This window comes from Pithys albifrons, chromosome 9 (assembly GCF_047495875.1).
Source record: "Pithys albifrons albifrons isolate INPA30051 chromosome 9, PitAlb_v1, whole genome shotgun sequence".
Classification (NCBI taxonomy): Eukaryota; Metazoa; Chordata; class Aves; order Passeriformes; family Thamnophilidae; genus Pithys; species Pithys albifrons.
The window spans coordinates 24,208,057-24,234,247 of record NC_092466.1 but is presented as its reverse complement, the minus strand read 5'-3'; the positions used below and the strand labels follow the sequence as shown (position 1 = coordinate 24,234,247).

At 36.4% G+C, this 26,191-nt stretch overlaps 1 protein-coding gene across 33 annotated transcripts in view; it reads left to right on the top strand.

Moving 5' to 3' along the window:
• Positions 1 to 26,191, top strand: part of KCNMA1 (potassium calcium-activated channel subfamily M alpha 1) — a 430,172-nt gene that overhangs the window by 387,995 nt on the left and 15,986 nt on the right. For 17 of the 33 annotated variants that reach the window (XM_071563758.1, XM_071563757.1, XM_071563768.1 and 14 more), the window contains 2 exons: positions 18,580 to 18,693; positions 21,861 to 21,991. In XM_071563758.1, coding sequence (XP_071419859.1) covers positions 18,580 to 18,693; positions 21,861 to 21,991 — 245 coding nt within the window. Of the gene's footprint in view, positions 1 to 18,579; positions 18,694 to 19,398; positions 19,483 to 21,860; positions 21,992 to 26,191 lie in introns of all 33 variants that reach the window. The other 16 variants (XM_071563747.1, XM_071563746.1, XM_071563755.1 and 13 more) reach the window with 1 other exon arrangement.

Genomic DNA, 26,191 nt, shown 5'->3' with positions numbered 1-26,191 from the left:
CAGCTGTTTTCTGAATGACTTCAACTTATGAGAATTTTCCCTGGGAACACTATTTCAACATGTGAGAGATCTTTTTAGGGCCTTCATTCACAGTTCCCCGAATAGATCCTCCAACCAGAAAGAATAAAGAGAAAAGCATAAAGATTGGATGAACTCCTAGGCAATACATCTCATATATCATGGCAAGATTCTGGTGGGGAAAATTCTATAAAATCCAGTACATATACTGGGAATTTTACACACTGACTTTCAAGTGTAACAGATTGCACAAGCTAAAATAACCCTGTAAAAGTTTAGTTTCATTTCATCCAGTTCCTTGTGACTTCATCGTCATCTTTTGTTGGAGCTGTCTTAAACTTTGCCTGAAAGGACTGAATCAACCACAAAGTTTAATTAGATTAATTTTACAATCAGCTCATTAATTCTTATATCACTGCAATTTTTTGTGGATTTAGTCTCACATGGTGCTGCAAGAAATTTCGAATTAAAATGGATTTGAGATTCCGTTGTGCTTGCAGGTAATATATTCTTTTTCACCTCTACCAATCAATAATTCTTGATTGCTTTGTCTCTGAAATATTAGCGAAAAGACAGAACAACAATCATATTATCAGGATTGAAAATGAGAGAAATTTCTTAAAAAAGAGAAAAGGATAAATACTATCTGAAGTCCTTTGTTAGCAAAGGGTTTGTGCCAATTTTGGAGATAATTGTGTTATAATGCTGCTGGAAAAAACTTGTTATAAATTCAAAACAATAGGGTTTTTTTCCTGAAGGACGTGCTTTTAGTGAATGTTGGATCTTATTTCTCTTATTTTATGGTTATAAGTTTTAAAATTAAGATTTCAGAATCTAGTTTTCTATAATTATAGATGAGGTTAATTTTAGGTTGTTATGGAATTCAATATTCTGTGGCAACTCCAACACTATTTCCTAATTTTTAATTTGTTATATTGCATGAAAGTGTAGAAATAAAGAGCCTTAACTTTCAAATACTGACAATCAAACTCTATTTAGCAGGCACTAAATAATTGCAGAGTTTTAGGAGTTACTTAACCTCCTTAGGAAATCTTGTGAGTAAATGTAGAATTTTAAATGCAGATGTAATATTAAAAATAAATAAATGAATAGTGCTGGCAAAATGTGAAAGATATGGGGTAGTTTTTTTAAAGTGTCAAAGTGAGCTGTGACACCAGCTTTATTCTTTTGAACACTTAGATTCCTGTGTGTCTTTGCATATCAATGTCTTTTAAGCTGCAGAATGCTTGTCATACCTGAAGATAGCATAGATGTTTTGAAAAATTTTCTCCTAGACATTATCAGTCCTACCAGTCACTTTTGCAAAAATGGTATTTTGCATTGACATCAGAGTTATTGGTTTGCAGGGTTGAAAGCTTAGTGTAGTGTTCCACCTAATTAAGGATGTTTTTATGCTGCATATTTCTGAATGCTCCTTGTATTTTTGTTATCATTGGTTGTTGCAAATGACAAAAATAATAATCCAATTAACAAAATTTTCTTCTTGGTTTGTTGATTGTTGGTTAACTAAATGAATTTGAAATATTTTCGTTTGGTTTCATTACTGTTTTTCAAAACAAAGACTGATAATCCCAAGTAATGAAATGAATAACTGACAAATGAGATAAAGGTCAGCAGAACATGTACCATTTCACCATTTACTCACAAAAAAAAAATAGTCCAATTTTTGAAGACCAGGTCACTATGATAAATAACTCAGTATTACCTTTTTTCAACATGCACATAATTTCTTATCCTCTGAACTAGATGGATCAGCTGATAGCTGTTATTTATTTTATGGTAGCACACTGGGGCTCTGGATGGAATTAAGAGCTTGTTGTCATAGTCCTGATATATACAAGAATAAAATACAGCCTTTACCCTGGCAAGTTTACAATCTGATGCCTTGCTTGTTCCAAAACTTATGTGCTCAATGTTATACAGGTTCATAAATCTCTCTGACTTCAGTGAAACTATCCACCTGTGTAAAGTTAGATTATGTGCAGATCTTTGCAAGGTTTGGACTTAAATAAACTAGAGAGACTGAGTGGGAGAGAGGCTGTTCACTTCACAGTTTTCCTGTGCTGCAGAAACCAGCCATGTTAGGACCTTGCCAGCCTTCCAGTCTTCACAGGAAACCCTCAACAGGCAAGGTCCACCCAGCACCCTCCACATTTTAGTATTTTCCTTGCAGCTGGACGCTAATGCTGCTTGCCAGAATTACACACAGAAAGTTTTCCATCTTTCTTGAAGTTTTCCTAGAAAAACTGAAGAAAAGAGGTTTTTCAGTCCTGTTGCTTGTAAACTAAAAATGTGTTGAGGAATGGCTAGAGAGACACATTTCTCTGACACAATTTCTCAGTATTTGCTGTAAGGTCCTAGCCCAAATACCTTCAAGCCTTCACAACTGCTTCTTTCTTCTCTGCTTTAAGATACCTCCTGCTTAAGCCAGATAAAAATAAAACCAGGCAAAGGTGATAGATAATACAGTACATCAAATATGTGATCCCACACTTAAACTATAAATATATTTACCCATCCCAAAGCTGTTATAAATTTATAGTGACTCTATTTCATTATTATTTTCTGTTCAACATCTTGAAATCAAACCACTTATTATGAAGATGTACTATTTTGTTCATTTTTGATGCTGAGGAATAAAAAGACCCTACTCTTTTTATGAGCATTAATTATACACCAGGCAAGGAAGCAATTGCCTCTATGTTATGAAATATTAAATCAAAATGCTTCCTGTTCCCAGATGTCCCAGAGATAAATACAGCAGTATTTTGAAGCCCCACTTGGAGCTGTTTTGCCTGCAAATTTATAGTTTTGTCTCCATTTTCAGAAAACCCTGTTTTATATGAAGTATAGCACTCTTGGTAGTTTTTAAGGAGCAAACTCCTCTGGAGTTGCCTATGTAGGCAACAACTCTTGCGTAGATTGCACACAAGGGATCTGAAGTTGAAAGGCTCCTTTAAGATGACAAATGGGTTGAAAGTGTTATTGTCTTTGATTGCGTGCCTTACATCATCTGTATGTAGGAATAAGAGAGCAATACTTTATCTTTAGCCATTTTATAAATATTTAAGTTCTTATAGTTGCCTAAAGATATTAAAGCATATTTTACAGTAGTTGGAATATAAATATTATATATAGCACAAGATACCAAAGTGGTTTAATGAATTCATAATTTTCTGTTCCCTTTTATTGGAATGTGTTTTATGTTCCAAAACTTCCATTTAAAGAATAAGAGGCCATTCTGCTCTCTGACAAGGTGTGAGCCAATAGTGAATGTTACCAAGGTTCCTTTAAGTGGTGATATGAGGCTTCATTTAGGAAGAAGAAAGGGAACATGAGTATTAGAATGTACTACAGCAATCTCTGTGTTTTAACTTTACTTTTTTTAAAGAAACCATATGTAAGACTTTAAGATACTGTAAGGTGCTTTGCTTCTCTCTCTGTGTATGTTTTAATTTGCATAAGAGGATGCATATCTAGATCCAATTGTAGAAGAGTAAATTTTTAAAATTTGAAGTTAATTTTCTAAAATAACTAACCATAAAATTGTGTGACATTAAATGTATAAAAGGTCTGTGTTTCATGGTTCCTTGAATGCAAAGTTGTGTTGAGGTTATAATTCTAAATCTTTCAAATTCCGATAAAATAAAATAAAAAAATTCTTTTTAATATTTCACAGTTTAACTATTTCCCAGTAGGAGTCCATGCTGGGTAATGCTTGCTAATTACCCACAACAAAAGTAGACACACAATGCTGGCAAATTACCTGACCCTTTGCAATTTAATGAGACAACAAGGATTTCATGAAGTAATGTTGTTTCAGTGGTTAATGGTGTCAGCAATGTTGTAATTGTAGGCTGAGGCACATTAGCTGCACAACCACATGTAGGAAGGGTTTCTCTCGACAAGCCCTTTGGAGAATAGAACAGGGTATTATCATTAAGCCTATGTCATTTGCATGCTGCTAATCACTTACTTTATTATCTTGTGTATCCATTGTCTTTCTTTAACTGCTCTTTAAATGAAAATTAAAAATAGTTCCAATGCCCACGATACTTGTGATAGCATCTTGATTATGAAGATAACTTCAAGAAAATGGAGCATATAGATAATATATTACAGGAATATAAAATAGTTTGGAAGTTACATACCATAGCAGGCAGCCTCATGAGTGCAATTCTGATATCTTTCTTTGCTTCACTATGTATTGTTTGCTTAATAAATGGTTATTTATATTCATAAAGGTGGTGGGTTTTTTCAGAGATCAATGTCTTTGGTTTTGCTTTAGTGTGGAAGAGATACAAAGCATCAGTATCTAGCAGACCTTACCAGTCTAATAGCATTACAGGAGAAAGCTAGATTTGTGTTCTTTCCAGTTAAATCCTAGTCTTTAATATTCAGTAATCTAACTCCTGCTAGAGAGTTGCAGAATTATGACAGCTTTAGGATAAAATTTGCAAAATTCTTAGCATTCTTTTGTCAGGACAGACCTGTTGATTTAAGTTTGACATGGTTAAATTTGAGGCAGCCCAGACAGTCTCTAAAAACCTGAAGCTTCTGGTTATCAAGAGCCTTTCAGATGTTTCAATATCTGCAGAATGGGCTGTTCAGAATCAATACTGTATATGTGTATGGCCAAACTTTGCGAACGAAGATTTGGGAAGGGCTCTCCCCACGTGGGTGTGCCCTTCCAGCCTGTGCAGTGGATTTTAGGTGAGGCTCAGCGTGCGCAGAACTGGCCCCACCGTTTAAGTCCTGAGGTTCATCTGCCACGGCCGAGCGAGCTTGGACAGTGACAGTGAAGTCCTCAGGACTAGAACCTACAGCACCCGGCATTTCCCAGGAGGTCTCCCATCCAAGTACTAATCCGGGGCTGACCCTGCTTAGCTTCCGAGATCTGACGGGATTGGATGTCAGGGAGGCATTTAACTGCCCAGAATCAATACTACTGTGCTCCTAATAATATATTTTTGCCACTTTTCAATATCTGAACAAACCAAACCTGAAAAAAATCTGTCTGTTATTTTTGCATATGGTATGATAGGATTTTTTTATTGAAGAAAGTAAAATAAATTTTGTTCTTGACTGACTATTATAATTTATTTCAACACAACTCCATAAGATTGCAGTTAATGTTAATTTTTGTATTGGCTTGTTTAGATACAAGTTTAAGAGCAAATAAAACTTCTGTAATGTCACAATAATACCAGATCTTTTGCAGACATTCCATAGAGCTTCAAAATACATCCTCTGAGAGTTATAATGGAGATTGGACCTTTCATATTGATTTGAAGTTTGGTTGCTTGTTTAAATTTTCTATTCACCTTTCATTCTCAAATACTATAAATACTGATTTAGGAGCATGATTACTGGCTAGTAGTGAGGGAAGTATCTCTACACTCTAACAACATATATCTTTTCTATAGGTTTGACTTTCCAGGGTGTTTTTTTTAAAATGCATAGGCAGGGCTGTCATGAGATTGGATATCTGCACAGGGTTTCCTATTTCTGCTAAGTTTCTGTCAGTTTGCTTCTGTGATTCAGAAACTAATTTCCAAATGAGGGCAAACATAGGCAAACATTTGGAAAAAACCCAAACATCCTGTTAAAAAAAAGAATGATTGATTTCACTGAAATCAGATAGTGTCATATGGGGGCTGAGAAAATGCCTTTGAGATTGTTTCTTGTTTGTTTGAGGACAGATGAACTGGACTAATAGCTAGTCTGTGCTGTAAGCAAAATTAAATTCAGAAAAAGTGCTTGAACCATTTCGTTCAGCATATTCAACTGAGTATTTTAGAAAATATATCTGTTGTAAATCCTCAATAATTTGCAGATTGTTCCTGTTCTAGCTTTCTGTACAGGAAGAACTTCAAACTTTTTGGAAATTAGTTCAGTTATGTATAAAATAAATCCCTATTGAATCTATGTATTGAATCTACCCTGGCTTGAAGTGTTTTACAAGCAGTTTAAAATAATATTTTGGTGAACTCTTTTTCAGAGGACAAATATAAAAAAGATTTTTCCATATAACTCCAATTTAGCAACTCTGTTATTTCCAGTGCCTAAGGAAGCATATAAATCTCAGATATACTATTATATCCTGGTTGATTTCATTGCCTACCAAATCTTTAGAGTTCATAGAAAAACAAAATCTTGGAAAAAGGTTCCTTGGAAATACGATGTTAATGGAGTTTTTTAACATAGATTTGATGTTATATTTACACTATATTCTTAGCCAAACATGTGACATGCAGGGTAATATTTCCTTTCTTAACTCATCTCCTTTATTTTTATATCTAGCCCTTAGAATAATTTTATTAAAAGCTTGAAATTGTTGGCTTCTTGTTTTTGAATTTCATCAATAAGTGTCGATGATCTCACTGTGAGACTTAAAATTCATGAGAGGGAAGAAAAGGCCTCATATTTTTTCTCGTTAAAGTGTGGAGACCAAGTTGGTAGCTAGCAATGTGGAAAGGACTTTGGGGGTTTCCCTCCAGATCTTCATGGGAGTAGGGACTGGGGGCGAAGATCTCTCTGTTCTTCCTTGCAGATCAGTGAATGGAGGCAGGGGACAGCAATCCCTCCCTGAGCTTTTCCTCTAAGATTTGTACTCTCTTGACTCCTTTCTCCACAGGAGCTACCCTTTGATAAGCAATGGGAAGTCTGTCATGGGAGAAAGGTGGGGAAGTGCTTGTGCAAAGTATCTTGTGATGCACATTTCAAAATGCTCCCCCTGCAAGACGGAAGTGATTCTGGTTACACAAGAAATGCAATGCCACATTTGTGTCTCCCAAGTTTCTCCGCATTTGAGAATTTGATTATTATTATTAACTCTTCAACTAAATGTTCAATTCAGTTCTTTAATGGCAATGTAAACTCATGTGTCTGGACACATCTCCCATTCTGAGAGAGACAGATGTAGACTGAATTAGATAGACAAAGGGTGCTTCTAAACACTTGGAATGTGTCTTGAATTTCGTTTTATTTATTTAATGGCTATATGCTCACAGTGCCAAATGGAACTAGACTTTAAGATTTATCTGTAGATTTATATTTTAGATTTGCCCTACCCAAAATTATCAGCTTCTTAAAATACCCCAATAGCAGCACAAATCCACATTGCAAATTGGATATGTTTTTTCAGAATCCTATCAAACAAGAAATAGACTAAAGACTCTCATAAATATCCAAAACCTCTAGTTGAAAGGAAAGTAATTTCACTGATATTGGTATTAATGAAATTAAAACAGGGAAGTAAACCTTTTCATTTTTATTAACCCATTTAACTCTGAAATAAGTAATAAGGGATAAGGCAAGTTAAAGTGCTTATAGATGTATGAATGGCAGTAAGTAGTCAATATAATGCTGAAAGCTAAAAAAAAAAAAAGACAAAAACTACTGGAAGTTTTCAGTGTGTCTCTACTGTGATTGAATACCATGGTATATGTTTTATGATTGCCACTTGCTTTTCAGTACTTAAAGAATACCAAATTACATTTTACTGATCACTGTCTTTATCAGTTTGTTTGATAGTGTAACGGGTTTCAGATCCCATATAAATAAAATAGATAAGGAGCTGGTGTGGAGACACTTCTGCTGGTATTTATTTAAATATAAAAAGACATTTGAACTGTAAGAGGTAAAACCCTTAAAGATTTTAGGAAAAAATCTAATAAAATAATGACTCATTCTGTCATGCTAAGAAGTTAATTTTCTTTTTAAAATTAATATTTACAGTGAGCCAAAATAGTGTAAACTTAGCAATGAAAGTTTCTTCTTAAGAACAGGCTCTACCTCGCTGGTGTTGTGAATACCATTCCTTTTTTCTTGATATACCTGAGCAAATTATCTGTTTATTTACACTGCTGACCATATACTTTGGATATGCTTCCCCCTCAAATGGCCATCAGATGCATAAGTTGCTCTTTGCATTCTTGATCCTGGATACTGCAGTGAATGAAGCAGAGATTCCCACATTTCCAGATTGAGTAAACCGAGTGATAGCAGTCGTACCACTGTTGTTCTTCAGGCAGTTGTACCAACACGAGATATTATTAGTAGCTAATATATAACTACTGGTGTGTCACTCAAGAAAACTCAATTAGAGACAGACTTCAGATTCACCCTGATTCCACAACTCTTCAGTTTGTATTTAGATTGGTTTTAATAGTGGGAAAAAAAGGAGTAGAAAGAAAGCAAAATATTCATCATTTGTTTATTTCCAGGCAGAGTCAAGAATAATTGCAATAAATTAGACAATTTTAGGTTTTGATAGACCTATATTTAGACTGGAATCAACTGTTGAATAATGTATATGTGACACGTGAAGAGAGTATAAGACTGTTTTGATGTGTTAGCCATTGCTGTGAAGTTCAGTATCAGAGGATTGACATTTCTTTTATGAAAATACTTTCTGGAGGTACTTACCTTCCTACTACTTTTCATGCATGATGGGGATAGTTTTACTGACTGATAAGGCAGTTAAATGCCACCCTGACACCTGATCCCATCAGATCTCGAAAGCTCAGCAGGGTCAGCCCTGGTCAGTACTTGGATGAGAGACCTCCTGACAATACTGGGAGCTGTAGGTTCTAGTCCTGAGGACTTCAATGTCACTGTCCAAGCTTGCTCGGCCATGGCAGATGAACCTCAGGAGTTAAAGGGTGGGGCCAGTTCTGTGCACTCTGTGCCTCACCTAAAAAATCCACTGCGCAGGCTGGAAGGGCACACCCACGTGGAGAGACCTTCCCAAATCTTTGTTCACAAAACCGAGCCATGATGATGAATACTGATTATTCCAAAGTGCAAATAATCATGCTAATGGGATGATATGCATGCTTTTAAAATATATTCCAAACCCTAGGATTTTATTTCCTTATATGTGTTTCAAATAGGGTCCTGTATGTTATTTGCAAAGTTCTGATGAAACTGGTGCAAGGATATCCTTTTTAGTTAAGAGAATTTTGTTTGAAAAAGTATACAAGTACTGCTTAGGCAATGAACATTCCTTACATTGGTAACTGCACTTGGCTGTGTACAATTTATTGTGCTTTCTAAGGAAAAATTGGTTGAGTTAGTGTTATTCAGACTGGCATAGTTCAAATCAATTTGATACTCATTTTCACTCGTTATCTGCCAGGATATCTTTAACAGATGTGCTACTCTGAAATTGTGTGCTACAAAAGGTGGTATTTGAGTGACAAAGAGCATGACTGATTTTTTTTTTTTTATTTCTTCCTCTTTATGATGTTCGATTTGGACTTCTGGTAAAAAGATTTGGCTTGCAGAAAACCTTGTATAGATATGATGAAAACTTGAGTGTCAGAATGAAATTCTCTGTTAAGCCTCTTTTAAAGGAAATGTATTCACACATGAACACAAACCCTATATTCCTTCCCAATGGGAATTTAATTAAGTTCTTAAATTTTTTAAATACAGCTTTAATTTTTTTGAATCATCTGCATACTGTCACTTGACAATGTGCATAGGAAAACCTGTCTGCTAAAAGATTGTGTAGGATTTGGTGAAATCTGGCAGGATGGGACAAGAGCACACTATGCTCTCTAGTCAGCAGGCTTTGAAGAGTTACTTTCTTAGAGTAATAGAGCATAATATGGGACAGGAGCTTTTGTATACTTTCAAATGGAATAGAGTTAGGAAGTATGCAGGAGGACTATGAAGCATACCTGCCAGATAAATTAGAGGTGGTCTTGATCTGAATCCAACCTGTCTCAAAGCTCAGCTCTGGGAATTTGGATCAGATTTCTTTGATAAAATGAGGCTTTGATCCCCAAGACAGCCTTGAATGTGGGATTTTTGTTTTGACCCATCCTATAGAGAACCTAATGACATTTTACCATAGGTTTCCAGCTCAGTTCCAGCTTGAGTAATTTGCAAGTCTGCTGGCACTATTTAGCCCACACAGACTATGAAGTCGAGCGTAAGTAAGTCCAAGTTGATGAAAAAACAATATTGCTAGAAGAGAGTGACGGATGTTGATTATCACAAAATGTCTGTTTAAGCATTTTGCATGTATCCATTTCCTCACTGCAAACACCTGAAATTTTTGTAGGACTTACAAAGTAATCGTACTTAAAGACATGGAATCATCTGCTAAAGACATTGTCAGAATACATATTGCAAAAAGTGGCTGCTATGGTTATTACTGTTGCTGCTCAGGGGAGCTATTCAGATGCCTCATTTATTGTAGCTTAATAGATTAAAAGTCCAAATTGAGTCTCATGATATAAACCTAATCAAATTCTAATCTGCATAATTTTTCCATAAGCAGCAATGGGAAATTCATTTAATTTATGTTTTAGTAGTTGCCACTCATGTTGGACAACATTGTTACTTTTATTTATCAAAATATTTTTATTGTTTTCTTGCTATGATAACTGGCTTTTCTCTTCCTTTTTCACAAATTAAAAATAACTTTAGTTGTTCTAATAACATAATGTAGGGGTTGCCTAACTTGCTGATATATCATTTCTGATGGTGAGTTTTCCTTTTTGTTTGCAGTTATTCAATACCTGTCTCTCTAAACTAGGTAATATAGCTTAATTTATTTGATGATTTTAATTCAACATATTTATTTTTGCCTCAGGTCTCAATATTCAGGGCTGAATAATGATTAAATTGAAAAGAATTTGGCATCATTATATACTAAACTATTTTAGCTGCAGTCCTGTGCTACACTTAGATGCTACCAACTTTGTGCCTTAGAAATACCTCGTGTAAAAAACTGTTAAATGGTAAATAGAGGGTAAAGACAATTAAAAAATAAAGTTTGTAAAGGAAGCAGCTAGTAAAAGGAAATTTTATTTTGTTTTCCTTTTTCCAAATAAAAAAATAAAATCAGAGAAATTGTGCTTCATTCCATAAGAGTGGAAAGTTCTCAGACTACTACTGGCCAGGAATGTTTACTTTATAAAGAATCAAAGTTTCCTTTGAAGTAAACTGAGGGAAGTGCTATTGCTGGTAACTACATGCTATCTTACTTAAAGTGAGAGAAATGGCAAGGAATGAATGTCAAGACTATGCTTTGCAAAGCATTAGTAAATAAAGCCCATTTGTTTTGGTAATTTGGGGTTGTGTAAGCTTGTGGTGAACCTTAGTAGAAGCAGAGTTTGGTTTACTACCACGTGAGATTGTGTGAAGGGGGAAAAAACCCTTACAAAGCCAACAACAGAAACTCAGGCAACTTCAGGTGGACTTCATTTTTCATGCATGTTTGATAGTGAAACTCAGAAGACACTTAAACTGGGAAAAGACTTGTATAAGTACCTGTGAATAAAACCCTCTCAGTTATACATGATTTTGCACTAGGCTTAAAACATTATGCTATTTCTAACATATTCTGCTGTTCACAATTGCAAATGGAATCAATATGGTGTGATTCAACGCTAAACTTCAAGATGATGAAACTCCAATCCTTCTCTTGATCTTTGTTTTTACAGCTTCATCCTGATTTCCTAGAGCAGCCTAAGGATGAGTAGACCCACAAATCATTTACACTTGCAGCATGTGGGGCCACTAACTTATCCAGGAATATATATCACACTTTGGGAGCAGAAACTAGTATTGGTCCCACTGCCCTGTGCTTCCATTTGAGCTTTGATTTGGAGATTTTCACTATAGTTTTCTGTAATTCAACAGTAAGGCCATGAATAGACATTAGAGCACAGCACTTTCTTGGCAGAAAGATGGCAGCTTGTTCTCTCTGACAGTGTCTCTCAGAGCTCAAAGCTCCAGGAGTCGTTCCAGTCCCAAAGCGCTGGACAGTTGTTAAAGTTGAGAAGGCTGAACTTCTTCACCCTCTACTCTCTGTAGACGTACCTTGGCCTATGTTTGGGCCTGGAGCATCTTTTATGATGCTGAAGTCTCTGAGAGAGCTGGGAGCTTATGCAGTCACATCTGGTCTCCCACATTCCTCTTCTTTTACAGAACTTTAATGATAATCTCTAAGAGATCATTACATCTTCAGGCACAAATCACAATAAAAGTCAGAACTGAAACCAGAATTTAGGATTTTCAGGTTTTGAAGCCAAACTACAACTCCCTGTCTCAGACCACATGGGACACTGAAGCTAGAATTGTTTCTAAATTGAATGGCTGTAACAGATTCCCATGAATGTCAGCAGCTCTTTAGCTGCATGGCTGCTGCTGAACTTTCCAGGTATACCCAAGTGGCTGTACTTTGGAGAATAACAGGTATAGTCTATCATTCAATTGAATTCACAGGAATATACGTGGACATTGTCAGCAAACAGTAGCAAAGGGATATAACTGTGAGGTCCTTCAATAAGAGAGTTATTTCTTTTTGGCTAGCTCTACTTAATGAAAATACTTGTCCTATATTTCTGCATGATAACTTGTCAAGGGTGTGTTTGGCAGTTCACCACCTGTGTGCTATTCATATATGCTCAAAATATTATTGTTGTTGCATATTCCTTAGATGAGCCAGAGCTATTTAAGAGTATATATGTCTTTTAAATTATACTTTTGGGGGCTATAGTCCATACATTATCCAGTGAATGCAATGGCATCTTTCCCTAAAATAGCATTATTTAAAGGGCACTATCAATTTACATGGTACTTTAATGACAAGGCCACAACCTTTAGGTTTGCCAAGTGGATTTTCAGTTTGAGAAAATACCTTCTGCCTCCATACAGTTCCAGTTCAGTAGAACATACAACTTTGAAAGGGAATGGAGGCAAATAAGAAAGGGGCAGAGGAAAAGAGTGAGAGAATGACAAAGGATCCGTGATGATCCTTAAGAACAGAAGATATTTTGTAAACAATGTAAAAATCCATTTTGAGGATATGCCCATCTGAGTCTCACTAGAGAAAGTGGAACAGAAGCAGTGTACACACATGAGACAGGTTTGTTCCTACATTTAAACCCGAGTGAATTTTTATTGGCCCTCAGCAAACTTAAAGAATAAATTTACTGCTATGAAGAGCAAACCTTCCCACATTTCAAATGAACTGCACAGGAACAAAAATTGTCAATTTATGCCCAGCACAATCAGTAGAACATTTGGCCATCAGGCCAGTTGCTACAAACAACATATAAGCAGGGCAGAACTCATGGTGTTTTCAGTTCAAAGAAGGCATGTTACACCATGCCAGCATTCCTTAAATTTCAACTTCATCACTGTGCCACTGGCTCTCAGAATACCTGTGTATTACTGCTGAGTCCTGGTTAGTGCCTCCCTGAGAGGCCATAGGTCAGCCTGGCTCAGGACGCACAGCACTCACAAGCCAAGTACTGCTCATCCCTTTGTAGGTGGTGTTTTGTAAGAGACAGGTAGGGTTCATGCCCACCTGGCCCTGCTGAGCTGAGCTGGGGAGCACCTGCATCCCCAATAACTCTAGGTAAAAAGAGCTTGCATCCTGTTGGGGTGGAATTTTCCCCAGTGTTCTTCCACTGAGATGACTACACCTTTAAGAGGTAGGATTTTGCCTCTAAGGCAATTGTTTGGTTTTTACCTACTTCTGTGAGCCATAGTGTCTTAGAGAGAGCTTTGCACAGAGTCAAGACATTGAACCAGCAGCTTTCTGCAAAGAATTGCGGGATGCTGGAACTCCTTCAGAGCAAGGTAGCTGAGTTAGGGAATGCGAGTCGGCTGCCAGGAGGGACATAGTGACTGCTGACTGCCAAGCCTCAGCGATTTTGAGCATGTCAAAGCCCAGAACCTGTGTTCCTTATAATACTTAGTCAGCTGTTTGGCAGTATCTTGTTTCAGAGTGGGACAGGAGTGTGCTGCCTTCTGTTGAAGTTTCCTCAGTTTGATAAGGGAAACCTTATCTCTCTCTCTAGCTACCTGAAAAGAAGCTGTAGTGAGGAGGGGTATGGTCTCTTCTCCTTGGTAACAGGTGAAAGGACAAGAGGAAATGGCCTCAAGTTGCACTAGGAGAGGCTTAAATTGGATATTAGGAAAAATTTCTTCACTGAAAGAGTTGTCAAGCATTGGAGCAAGCTGTCTAGGTCAGTGTTGGAGTCATCATCCCCGGAGGTATTTAGAAGATGTGTAGGTATGATACTTGGTGACATGGTTAATGGTGGACTTGCCAGTGCCAGGTTAATGGTTGGACTCAGTTATTTTAAAGGTCATTTCCAACCTAAATGATTTTATGACTGTGTTGTGGTGGTTATCCCTATAGCTGATGGTGATGCGTTGACCCTGGCTGGTAACTAAGCCAGTCTTGCTCACCCCCCACATGAGAAAAAAAACTCATGAGCCGAGGTAAAGCCAGTTTAATAAATAAATAAATAAACACCCCACCCCACCCCCCCAAAAAAAAAAAACAACAACAAACAAACAAAAAAAACAAACCAGAAATGAACTACAAAGCAAACTACAAAAAAAGCAAAAACCAAGTGATGCAAAGTCAATCACTCACCCATTACTGCAATTCAGTACCGGATGCAGTGCCTGATGAAACTGATATGATTTTTCTGTACCTTACCTTCTAATTGCTGGCAAAGAGAATTCCCCTCTCCAGAAGCACCTCAAGTCAGTGTCACTGTATTTCCTAACACAGGGACTGTGCTCAGACTTGCACAGGCCATGTGTATTTTACTGCAGAGGCTGATCCTGTTAAGCAGTTTTGACACAGCTCCCTCAGTTGTTTGTGGAACAAGGAGACACTGTGGGGTTTTTTTCGGCCCTGTTTTACGATTTTTATGAACATTAATGGAACAAAGTTTGTGGACTGAAAGAGAAAATGGAATAAGAAAAGGAAAATGAAAAGAGGTTGTGAGGAAAGCATGTAATTTCTAAATGAATGCTCTGTGCAGAGGAATTTAATCTTTTCACAGCTGAAAATGGATCTTAAATCTGATGCCTTAGCTTGTTTCAGCTTCTGTAATGAAATAGAGTTTTCCTAATACCCTGTGACCTGAATTTCTCCCTACTTTATGGGTGCTATTCCTTGACGTACAAACCTGTATTTTCTCAAGTCAGCATTCAATGATGGATGTCAAAATACAGGTCATGTATTATGCATATAGCATTACCGATTTAAGGTGTTTACTTGTCAAGTTGAAGAAATTCAAAAATGTCACATTCACTGAATCTGCACAGCTGTCACTTTTAGTTTTTCATGCCTTTAAATGAAAGTTCTGATAAAGCAGGTTAGTTTTCCTGCACCTTCTTTTTTTTTTTTTAATTTTTGTTTGTTTGTTTCTCTCTTCTGGAAGAAAAAAAAAATTAGCTGATGTATAGAATTTACTTTGTGATTTGGGAGCAGGAATGTGGCCTGAAGGTGTATGATGGCATGTGACTCCAAACATAGGCATGCAAAATCCACAAATACTCATTTTCCTTTTCCTGAAAATATGCCAAGATTTTTATATTTTTTAAAAGTGAATATCTGTAACTACCTGAGTTAAGTACAAGCAAGGAAATTAAATTAAGCTATCAGATATTTCTCACATCTTTCAAGACCACAGGACGAATAATAGTAAGGCTTGAGTCTAGTTTCTCATTCAAGGAGAAAACAAAATCCCCTTAACATGCTTCCTGCTTTTCAGACTGAATACACTATGTGTGCAGTGTGCAATTACAGAGCTTCTAACAGTCTGTGTCTAACAGAAATGCTGCATTTACTTCAATCTTCTGACACCATCCTAGGAAGACAAATACTTGATGGGTTAGAGAGGTGGCTACAAATAGCCTTCAATAGGGAGTGAGTGTGTGTCCTGTGTGCACGTTGCAGTGGAGGAAAGGCAAGAAGAACTTGCACGTTTAGATGCTGTAATGCTAACTTACTTCAGTTTGCTTTTAGCTGCTAGGGAAATGCTGACATGCTCCTGAACAGCCTGAGTCACTAAAAAAATATTTTAAGAAGTACATCCTGAGATGGGGAGAAAAAGCAGAGCCTCTGTGGGTGCTCACAGCAGTACAATCCCTAAGGTGTATGAGAACAGTATTAGCTTGCTTTGCTTTTAGATATAAAAGTATAAAAAGTCCTGCTGTTGCCATTTTGATCTGTAATCCTGCAGAGGACCCAACTGGGTCTGCCACCTTAACTGCTCAAGGAGTCGGGATCTACTTGAGCTTTTTCTCTTGTACTGTGACAAAGGCTCTATCTTGCATCTCCTAACAGAATGCAACCCATAATAGAATGCAAGACTTCAGACACTAGGTCCTACTGCAGGGGTGTCACACTAATATCCACCTGTCCTTAGGTAGCATTTCCTTTCTTTGGTGTCCCACTTTAATTTTCTGCTGTTATAAAAGTGTCAGCATTAGCTGTAACTTATGAGATGGTGCCTTGAAGTACCTCAGTTAGACTCACTTTGAGGGCCTGAAGTATCTCAGGCTCTGCTATGCAGAAGGAAATATTCAAAGAGCCAAGACAGCTATCAGTCATAGTGCCAAATACAAGGAAACCTCTGCAAACCAATACTGGTTGGGAATGCAACTGACTGTCACCATGCCCATCTTATTGAATCAGTTTCAGCACAACGAGTAATATTAAATGACTGACTGTTAACACTTTTGATTGTCTCTAAGAAATCTGCTTTCTAAAGATTTTCTATGCACTGGTAATATTAAATAGAATTGCTTTGCTGACTTAGGTTTGTTTATGGCAATGTTTTTGTCTTTCAAGCCTGTTGTAGAAACCACATCTTCTTTTCTCCTAAGGAATTTCTTCAGACTTTTCACTCCCTTCTTAGTTATCCTGTCTGTACAGTCATTATGTTGCATATGTTTTCCTTGTGATAGAATGAAATTTATACTGGTACCTTCTGGAGGGCTAAGATGTCCCTTCTCAGTGATTCTAGTTTTATTGCATGTATATTCTCTATGTGATACAGATAAAACATAGGAATAGATGAATGGGAAGAGAAATTTAAATCCCATTAAATCAAGAAGGCCAGATCTAGTGGTCTTTCTGGTTTAGGGTTAATTTAAGAGTCATGGTAATTATCACTGGAAAAGAACCATGAATCCTTGAGATATTATGAAAGCAGTATGATGTGTTAGTAACTACAATTTAGTTTAGAGATTTCCTGGTTTTTAAATTGGTCCCCAAACTGAAGAAAGGTAAAGTAGGTCATAGCATAGCATAGCATATCATCTGCTCCTGAATTCAGTAACAAATAAATGTACCAATGATTTTAATGGAGTGAAACTGTTTCCACACTGCAAGAAGATAATGAAAGTATGTCAGGAATTAGTTTTGCTGTTATTAATTTAGAATCAGTATATGCAGAATTCTGAGCTATTGACAGAGGACCAAGAGTCTGTCCCTGGGTGTCAGGTGTGAAGTCAAAGAACTTAGGAATAATGTAGAAAAAAATATAATGTTTTCTCAGAAATGTGTGTTTTAAAGTAAGCTTGACCCAATCCTATTCCTAGCATACAAATATTTGCCTAAATTGCTGCCCTGACACTGGTCTACATGAAACCTTGAAATCAACCTTTAGCTTCACCATCACTTCTGTAATAATGACATTAAATGAACATTCCCATGTTTTCTGCAGCTTTAATGGACAAGAGAGGTGGAATGCTTTACTCTCAACAGTGAATTTTTGTCCTACTATTGCACAGGCTTTTTTATAACTACCTGGTTTTCAGTACTTACAATCAAACTGCAAAAGGCTTTGCCTGGGTATTTTTTGTTTGAAGAAAGAAAAAAAAAGACAAAAAAATGCTCAGTGCCAAGGGTTTCATTTCAAACTGTGTCGAGAATCAGGCTGAAAACACAGTCTGTTTTGGAGGTGAACCTTGCTGGTGCCCAGATCTCATTTTATGTGGATACCTGCCAATATATTTCCTCTCTCGCCTTTGCTTCGTTTACATCTTCACACTTTCTAGTTTCTTGTCAAGTATTCCTCTTAGATACAGTTTGAAAACCTGTGTCTTTTTCCTTTCATCCTATGTTTCTGTCTGTTAGAATGGACCCTTCGATCCCAGTATTCCTACAATTTAATCCTCATAGAAATGAATGCTATAAATGGTACACATGAAAATTTAAAAAAAAAAATCAAACCATCATGTGTGGGTTGTATTGCTCCTGGAAAACAGTTACATTTAATCCCGCTTGTTTATCAAACTTAAACCTGCTAACGGAAGCAATTTGTTCCATATGGTTGTACTACCAGTTATAAACAGTACTCTTCAAAATGTTAATTGCTGTTTAAGGAAAGGTGTTTGTTTCAGGATTATTGAAATACTAGTAGGACAAATTTAACCTCTCCAATACTGAGGTATTTTTTATTCATATTTATGTGAGCATTGCTCTTTCCATTTTGCAACTTTGGATGCAAAGGCTTAGGATAATAAAATGAATTTCAGTTCCTCCATTAGCTATCAAATATTGTACAGTAGAAATGAAATGCATATTTGTGAAGGTTATGCTTTTATGAAGTAATTGTTGAGAATTAGGTCAATTTTTTTAATTACTATTTCTTATCTTACTTTCCTTGAAAAAAAATTAAAATCAGAGATAGGGAATTCCCCATAGTTTCTCCTCTATAACTTTCTCTTTTTTTTTTCCTTTCTTCTTTTTTATTTTAGGCTTTACACCCCCTGGCATGGATAGGTCATCTCCAGACAACAGTCCAGTCCATGGCCTGTTACGTCAACCATCCATTACAACAGGAGCCAACATCCCTATTATTACAGAGCTAGGTAAGGAAAGCTAACATTTATCCTTTCATGTACATTTCTGTACCTTTTTTCACTTCCTTTGTTATATAGTCATACAAAAGTTTTCCATACTGTATCTTACACTGTTTTATTTTCTCTTTTGATAACTGTTTTGAATTATGCTCTCTAAAGAAACTTTAGTAACAGTTGGTTCACTTTATTTGAATAACTGAAATATATTTCTCTCCTTCCTTTGGATTTTCTCCATTGACTTAAATAAATATTCTATCAGACAAGATGCTTTTTGCATAGTATAACAAATAATCAGGGCCTTTGAGCTAAGGTTAGAAAAGGAAAAAAAAACACAGTAAGTATGAGCAGATATTTCCTGTGCATTTATTCAATTGTAAGAGGCCATTTATTTATTTCTTCATGGTCCAAAACTTTTTAATCATGTGTAACCAAACTCTATATAATAGTATGAGATATTTTACTCCTGAGAATACAATGATGGTAGGTAACTAGACTCTGATTTCCACTCTAGCTGTGGGTATTTATGTTGTCAAGTGGTGTGATGTGAAGTGCAGAAGCTGTTCTGTTTTTTTCATGGCAAATACAAACTTGATTTGTGGTCCTTTGTCCTTTATTTTCTTTTTTAGTTCTATTTTTTAGAGCCTTACCTGTCTTTTTCCCTTACTTTATTCTCTTTCTGTACTTTCTTTTCCTCCTAAATACTTTACCTATTAGCTAAGCCTGGCAAACTTCTGCCTTTGGTTTCAATCAGTCAGGAAAAAAACAGTGGAACCCACATTCTTATGATAACTGAACTGGGTAAGAAGTGCCTTTTTCCTTCACATCACTGTTTTATTTTCTGTTGTTGTTGTTCTTTCTGTCATCAGCTTTTCCTTTATTTATTTGGCTGTATCAGAGGGGCTATCCTCATGGCACTGCTTTGAATGTGTTTTATTTGTGGTTCTAGTTGAAATTGACTGTCTTGTTCTGGTCTTTCTTAATGATTTTTTTTTTCATGCAGCATCAGTAAACCTTTGATCACACTCGTCTGACCTGCCGGCTGTTTTCATAGCACCTCCTCACCAATTCATTTCTTTGGCCTGAGCCGCCACCTTCCAGACCTCTCCTGCCCTGCCAGTTTTTCTCTCCTTTTCTCTCTCTTTTTCTCTTTCTTTTTTTTTTTTTGTTACTTAGCCTGTTGTCAGTTTGGTGGACATGCCTTAGCAGTTTTCACAGGAAGTCCAAGAAGAAGTAAGATCCCAGAAAAAAAAAACCCACAGCATCATACTTTTCCTTAAGCTGTTTGTTTATTTTGGGGAATAGGCTTTTTCTCAGAAGTTCAGGTTTTGAAGCTGTAGAGAAGCAGTCAAGCTTCCTCTCAACACAGGGAGCTCTCACCAGCCTTTGTAAGCAGTGTTTGATGAGCTTTCCCTATGGTGCAGCACCACACATTCGAGCCCACCTCACCTGCCCCAGAGACCTTTCATAGAAATACTGGCACACTAACTTGCATTAGGAAGATAAAGATACTGAGAATAAAAACACACCTTCAAAATTCACATTAGATTTGTAGCATCTTCGGAACTGACACCACGCATGTCTAGCAAGGTGTCTAAGGTATTAGTCTGCCAGATGTGAGTAGAAAAAGAATGGTACTGTCAATAGTGCCTACTTTCAATTAGCAAATTAAACTAAGGTACAAGGTTTTCAAAAAGTACATTTCAAAATGATACTGCAGGCTTTCAAATACTATATTTCTCAGGAATCTGGAGAATAATTTGATAAATATTGTACTAAACAAAGAAGTAGTGTGGATATTGGTGTTTTCTTGGATGATATTCTTCTGACTTCTAGGGCAGCATATTTCTCTGATTACAATGCAGAGGTGTTATGTTTTTAAGGTTACATCACGGAGTGGGAAGGCAGGAATTTTAAATCTTGTCTCATTTAGACAGCTATCATGAGGCTTTATCTGGAGTAATTTATGTTTTCTAAACTGGGCATGGCAAGCACAGTAGTATATAGCTTGAAAAAGGAGTGGACAGAAAAGAAAGCTGTATGACAGGGAATGAAACTATATGAGAAGGAAGATCAGAATAGCAGGCAGAACAATTTCTAACGTAAATCCAGAGCTGAAATGTGATCAAGTTAACAGTGGCTCTCGTGCTGTCTTCAGAGTTTGCTGGGTTGACTCAGGAGGTGTATTCTCACAGGGAACAGGGACACAGTCAGTATATGCAGTTTCAAATGCTCTGAAAGTTTTTAATTTCCCTTGCTTGCTTGGGAACTGAAATTAATTTGTGGTTTAGTAAGTTGAAGAGTATTCTGACGGCATAGCTAAGCAGTCTGTGCTTTCATGCCTCAGGAAGATTAATATGGAAATGAAACATTTCATGAAATACGGTCCACTTGATACACTGATCTCAAGGAAACAACTATTTTTATTTGGAATGAATTGGAGGCAGAGGGCTTAACTGTGACAGTGAAATGCCAGAGAAAGTCTAAACGAAAAAATACTACTTTATTTGGGCTTTTTCTTTAAAACAGCCTCATGTAGATTTTTTTTTTTTTACACTGGCTAATACAGAATTTGTGTCTGAGAAAGTGAAGTTATGGAAACAAATATTTGAACAAAAGGCAGCGCTGCAAGAGAAAAACTGCTCATTCATTCCGACAGATGCATGTTAAAGGGACAGTTTATCCTCTTTTGAGCAGTAAGTGCATTAGCACCACTCCAGTAAGAATCACAGCAGCACATCTAACAGATGCCTGTGGGCTATATCAGTTTTATTGACAGCCTTTATTTTACAACAGGCTTCTAACTTTTTTTCTTCTGGTAATATTTCACTATAAATGAATACAGCCTTAGCCACTGTACCTGACCAATATGAAGATTGTTTTAATATATAAGAACATCATGTATCTCATTTTAAGTGCAGACAGTTGGTGCCACGAAGCTACTTTTACAGCAAAGGGAAAGTCACCTCTCAAGAACAAGTGTCACCTCTTACAAGCTACAGATTTTTAAATGCACGTTTTCACATCCATCTTAATTTCATTTTCAGTGACGTCAAAGACACAAGTCTGTGTTTCCAGACATATGCCGTCTCTTTTTCTTTGACTGTGTAATGTGTAAGGTCACATGCTAGTGACCCAGAAGCACCTTATGATTTTACTGTTCTTCCTATTATTTTCAGTAAATGATTCAAATGTTCAGTTCTTGGACCAAGATGACGACGATGATCCAGACACAGAACTGTATCTCACTCAGCCTTTTGCATGTGGAACTGCGTTTGCTGTCAGTGTGCTGGACTCTCTCATGAGCGCAGTAAGCAAACAAAACCTTCTTCATTCCTTTCCATCTGACTTATTAGGAAAGAGTATGAAAGTGTAGACCCTTTTCCCCAGGTGGGCAGGAGAACACACTTTTTTCTTAGATGTCAAGAGGATTTCAGAACCTAAACTAGGTTCTTTTTTCACTTGGACATGAAGACCTTAAGTGAGATATCTAGAACTTCCATGAGTCCACAATTTTATAGGGAAAGAGTTTTATGTCAGGTTTGAAGGAAAATATTTTCAAAAAAAGTTGTCTGTTCCCCCTGAAATCGACTCAAATTCAGTGTGATAGTCCCTATGTTCATCATTCATGTCAGACAGCATTATCTGTGTTTTGAGCTTTTAATTTCTTGTAGCTATGAACAATGTTGTATAAGTATGAGCACTGAGGGACACTGACAGAACTATATGAAAGCCGTTGTACACATCTCATGAACTCTACTTGTGTGAAGAAAGGTTATATTCTCTTTTTTCTATGAATTTACTTGTGAATTAGAACTTCCATGCATGCCAGAAGCTCCGGGTGGTGGCCTCTGGTTATGTCTACATAGGACTTTTGGTTTGCAGCCATAGTACAGTTCTGAAGCAAACACTTCAGTCATGCTCCTTTTTATCCTTCTTGTACTGGCTAGGTTTTCAGACCAGTCTTACTCTGTATGAGCTACACTTCTTTCAGAGTGACCTTAAGCTCTGCTAGATATGGAAAGGACACATTCCTTTAAAATCTAACCATAGGCTTGCTAAGCTCTCCATGGAATAAAGTTTTGTAGTGCTGAGAAGCATCTCTTGTAAGTAACAGTATGTATGAGCAGATAGATGGAGCCAAGTCTAGCCTCCACCTAAATTCAGAATGAAGCTTTTTTGCTTTTAAGAAAAATTCACAGTGATTTGTATTATTTTTATTTGTATTTCATATTTATGTTTCTATATTTTGTATTTTTCTCTATTATATTTCTCATATGTTCCATCCACAGATATATAATATCTTTCTACACTGATATAATTTTATTCTAATGCAGTCTAGGAGTTTTCAATAACCTCAGAAAATGCTTTTCTTGAAAGTTATTTGCAATATTTTTCAGATGAGACAAATTCAAAAAGCCTAAGCAAGCACACTTAAACTCTGTACCTTCTCTAATTAAAATCACTATTGATAAAATATTTAGTATTTTCAAATTATAACTGGGCATGATTAAACATGAAGGTTCCAAATTGTTGTACTGAGAGCTGTTTATCTACTCCCCTTATTATCTAAATCAATGTCCCTGAACATATTGCTCAGTAGCACACTTCCAGAATCTCGAAAAAAGTAGGGTTAATAATTCCTATTGCCACTGGCATCACCACAGAAAGAGAGTGAAATGTTGTGGACATCATTGCTTTCTTGTGCTAAAATATGTCATGTAAATAATAGTGAGGCAATGAAAAATAGGTTGAGAGCATGCCCGTTTGGAAATTTTTATTTGGAACTCAATATAATCCTCGTAATATTTTTAGTTATTGCTTACTTTTATTAACTTTCATTTTTTGACAACATGCCCTTCCGTTTCTTCTATTCCTTTCTTTAACAGTCTTTTTTCCAAACATTTTCACATCTAAGTGGTCATATTGTATGTCAGAGTCAGTGCAGCCTGAAGCCAGAGGAACGTGATAACAAGAGTAGAAAATTCTATACTTAGAAAAACTACTAATCAAGAAGACAAGCCAAGGATTCAGTCACTTAGAATTGTTCACTGTCCTGTCTTTTCTTTCACCACTTTGCTGATCGGTGGCAGCGTTATTTTCTCTTTTATTCCTCAAAGGCCCAGTAAAGAGTTGGAAAAGTTCAATTCTTCCTGACCCTTCAGAAAGTGTAAAATGTGTGATGTTTTCCCTGTACTATCCATATTCTCATGGGAAAGATGTATTCTCCTTGCACTTCTTCTCAAAGGAAAAGAGTCTTTCTCACACAAACTAATCCACTTGCACTGTATTATCCCTTTTTTTTTTGTTCCCCCTCCCCCTTCCCCTCAGAATACACTCTTTTTGGGAACCAGCTTCTATTTATTCTGTCTAATTTCAAGCCAGTAGAGTCAAACTGAACCCAAAATCCCAGCTAAATTGTGAGATCTAAAGTCATGCTTTCATCCTATTAATTGCACCGAAATTCTGTAAGAAGTATATAATTTGCCAGCTCACTTGGAGACACATATAGAGTTCATTATTCAATCTACTTAGTGATTCAGGGGGTTTTATTGCTTAATTTATATAGGAAAATTCCAATTTATGATCTCTGTTGATATCTCCGTAATGCAAATTCATTATATAGTCTGCAATGCAAACATACAATGCATTAACTGCTCCTCTAAGAATGAATCTCTTCTCACAGTAGTGTGGTTTTGAAGGTGTAAGAAAGATTATAAAGTAGAATAATACCCATGCTACAATATTATTTCTGACCTATGGATAATATGAAACATACATGTAGATGTGTGTATATAGAAAAAGAGGTACAAAATGTATATTAATTAATTTTCTAAAGTATCTAGTTATTGGATAATAATAGTTCTACAGTATTAATTGGTGGTAAATAATTAGGAGGCTTTCTATAGTTATATTAATAGAGAAGTAATGTGCTATATCCTGCTTGTGAATCACAGATTGGAAAACGTGGTCTCTTTCTGACTCAAATCTGAATGCTGAAAATCTTTATGTTCTGCTAGTTTAGGGTTATTTTCTATTAGATGACAATAGTAGATATTTTAAATTTGAAATTGTCTGTTATTTCTTATTTCAGAGATAAAAAGTTAATTAAGTTTAGTTTTCAAAATGCCATCTACTGGCGCTCTACACGCAGTTTCTCCTTTGCGGCAAAGGCAATATATTGCACAAGCCCAGGCGTCACAGTGTAATAGCTCAAACAGCATTGCTCAGAAGACAGTAACAAGCTCAAAACCTGCATTGTCTTTTCGCTGAGTTGGTAGCAGTGGTCTCTACAGGCCACTCCAGATCAAGTACTCTGTGTGAAGACTCTAGGCATGATTCAGGTTTTAACTATGGCAGTGGCTATGGTTAAATTGTTCCAGCTAATCATCATTATGTCTCTGAAGAGACATCTACTGCCATCAAATACTTGAATGATATATTAATATTTGTTTTGTTGTAACATATGCAAACCCAGGGAAAGAATACATGTCAGTCTCAAGGTGGCACTGCTTCTGAAAATCATGACATCATCACCAAGTGGAATGTGACTAAAAGTTGTGGGATTGGAAGCATATTTTAATTATATGAATATTTTTTTTAAATATTATCTTCAGCTATAGGAAAGTTGCATGACATAGAATAGTCTAAGAGTAGCAATTTTTTGAGCAGAAGTACTTTCTCCCTTTCTGGATCTTCTTGAGACAGTTATTCCAGAAAATCCTGCGTATGCAAGGAAACCAGTTTTATTGACATACAGGACTGTAAACGTTTGAGCAATTGGCCTGAGAGCCAAAGCTTTGCTGTTACTCCTTTTGGCACTGAAGCTATGAGAACTATGGAAGTTCTGGCAGGTTGGCACCTCTCCCACACATACCACTGGCAACAGACCTGATGTACTGTCAGGGTGGTGCCATTAGAGGCAGGAATCTCCAGAACTGGATGATACCATTTAACATCTGATATCCTGGAATTCATTTCCTTGTGCTAGAACTTTAGGTCTTGATTTTTTTTTCTATATGACCAAAATCTACTTTTGCTTCATGTAAACAAAAGCACAGAATGGAAGAAAATAGTTAAAATAATTTTTCATTATATCCCTTATTCAAGAGTTCTACCTGAGGGATCCTCACAGTCTTTATTTAAATACAAAAGAAACTGTTGTAATCTGTGATATGGACATTTTGAAACAAGAGACTATTTTTTGTGCAGTCTGTTCAGGGGTTAGTAAGCAGCATCTTGTAAATTAAAGTATCCTAAACTTCTTTAAAGTTCGGACAATATTTTAATAATTAATATATTTTCCAGCTGTGAAACGCTGTTATTTATTTTCTGCTGTTGATTCAGTCTCAAAGGCAATTTCATTATTGGTATGAGTTACTTATGTTAGCTCAGTCTTTCCTTGGGTTTGGGTATGTATTATTCCATTAACTGGAAAAGAAAAAACTAAGCAATTTAAAATATTTGTTTGAAAGTGAGATTAAAGCTGCATGCAGTGGAGGAGGAGTTT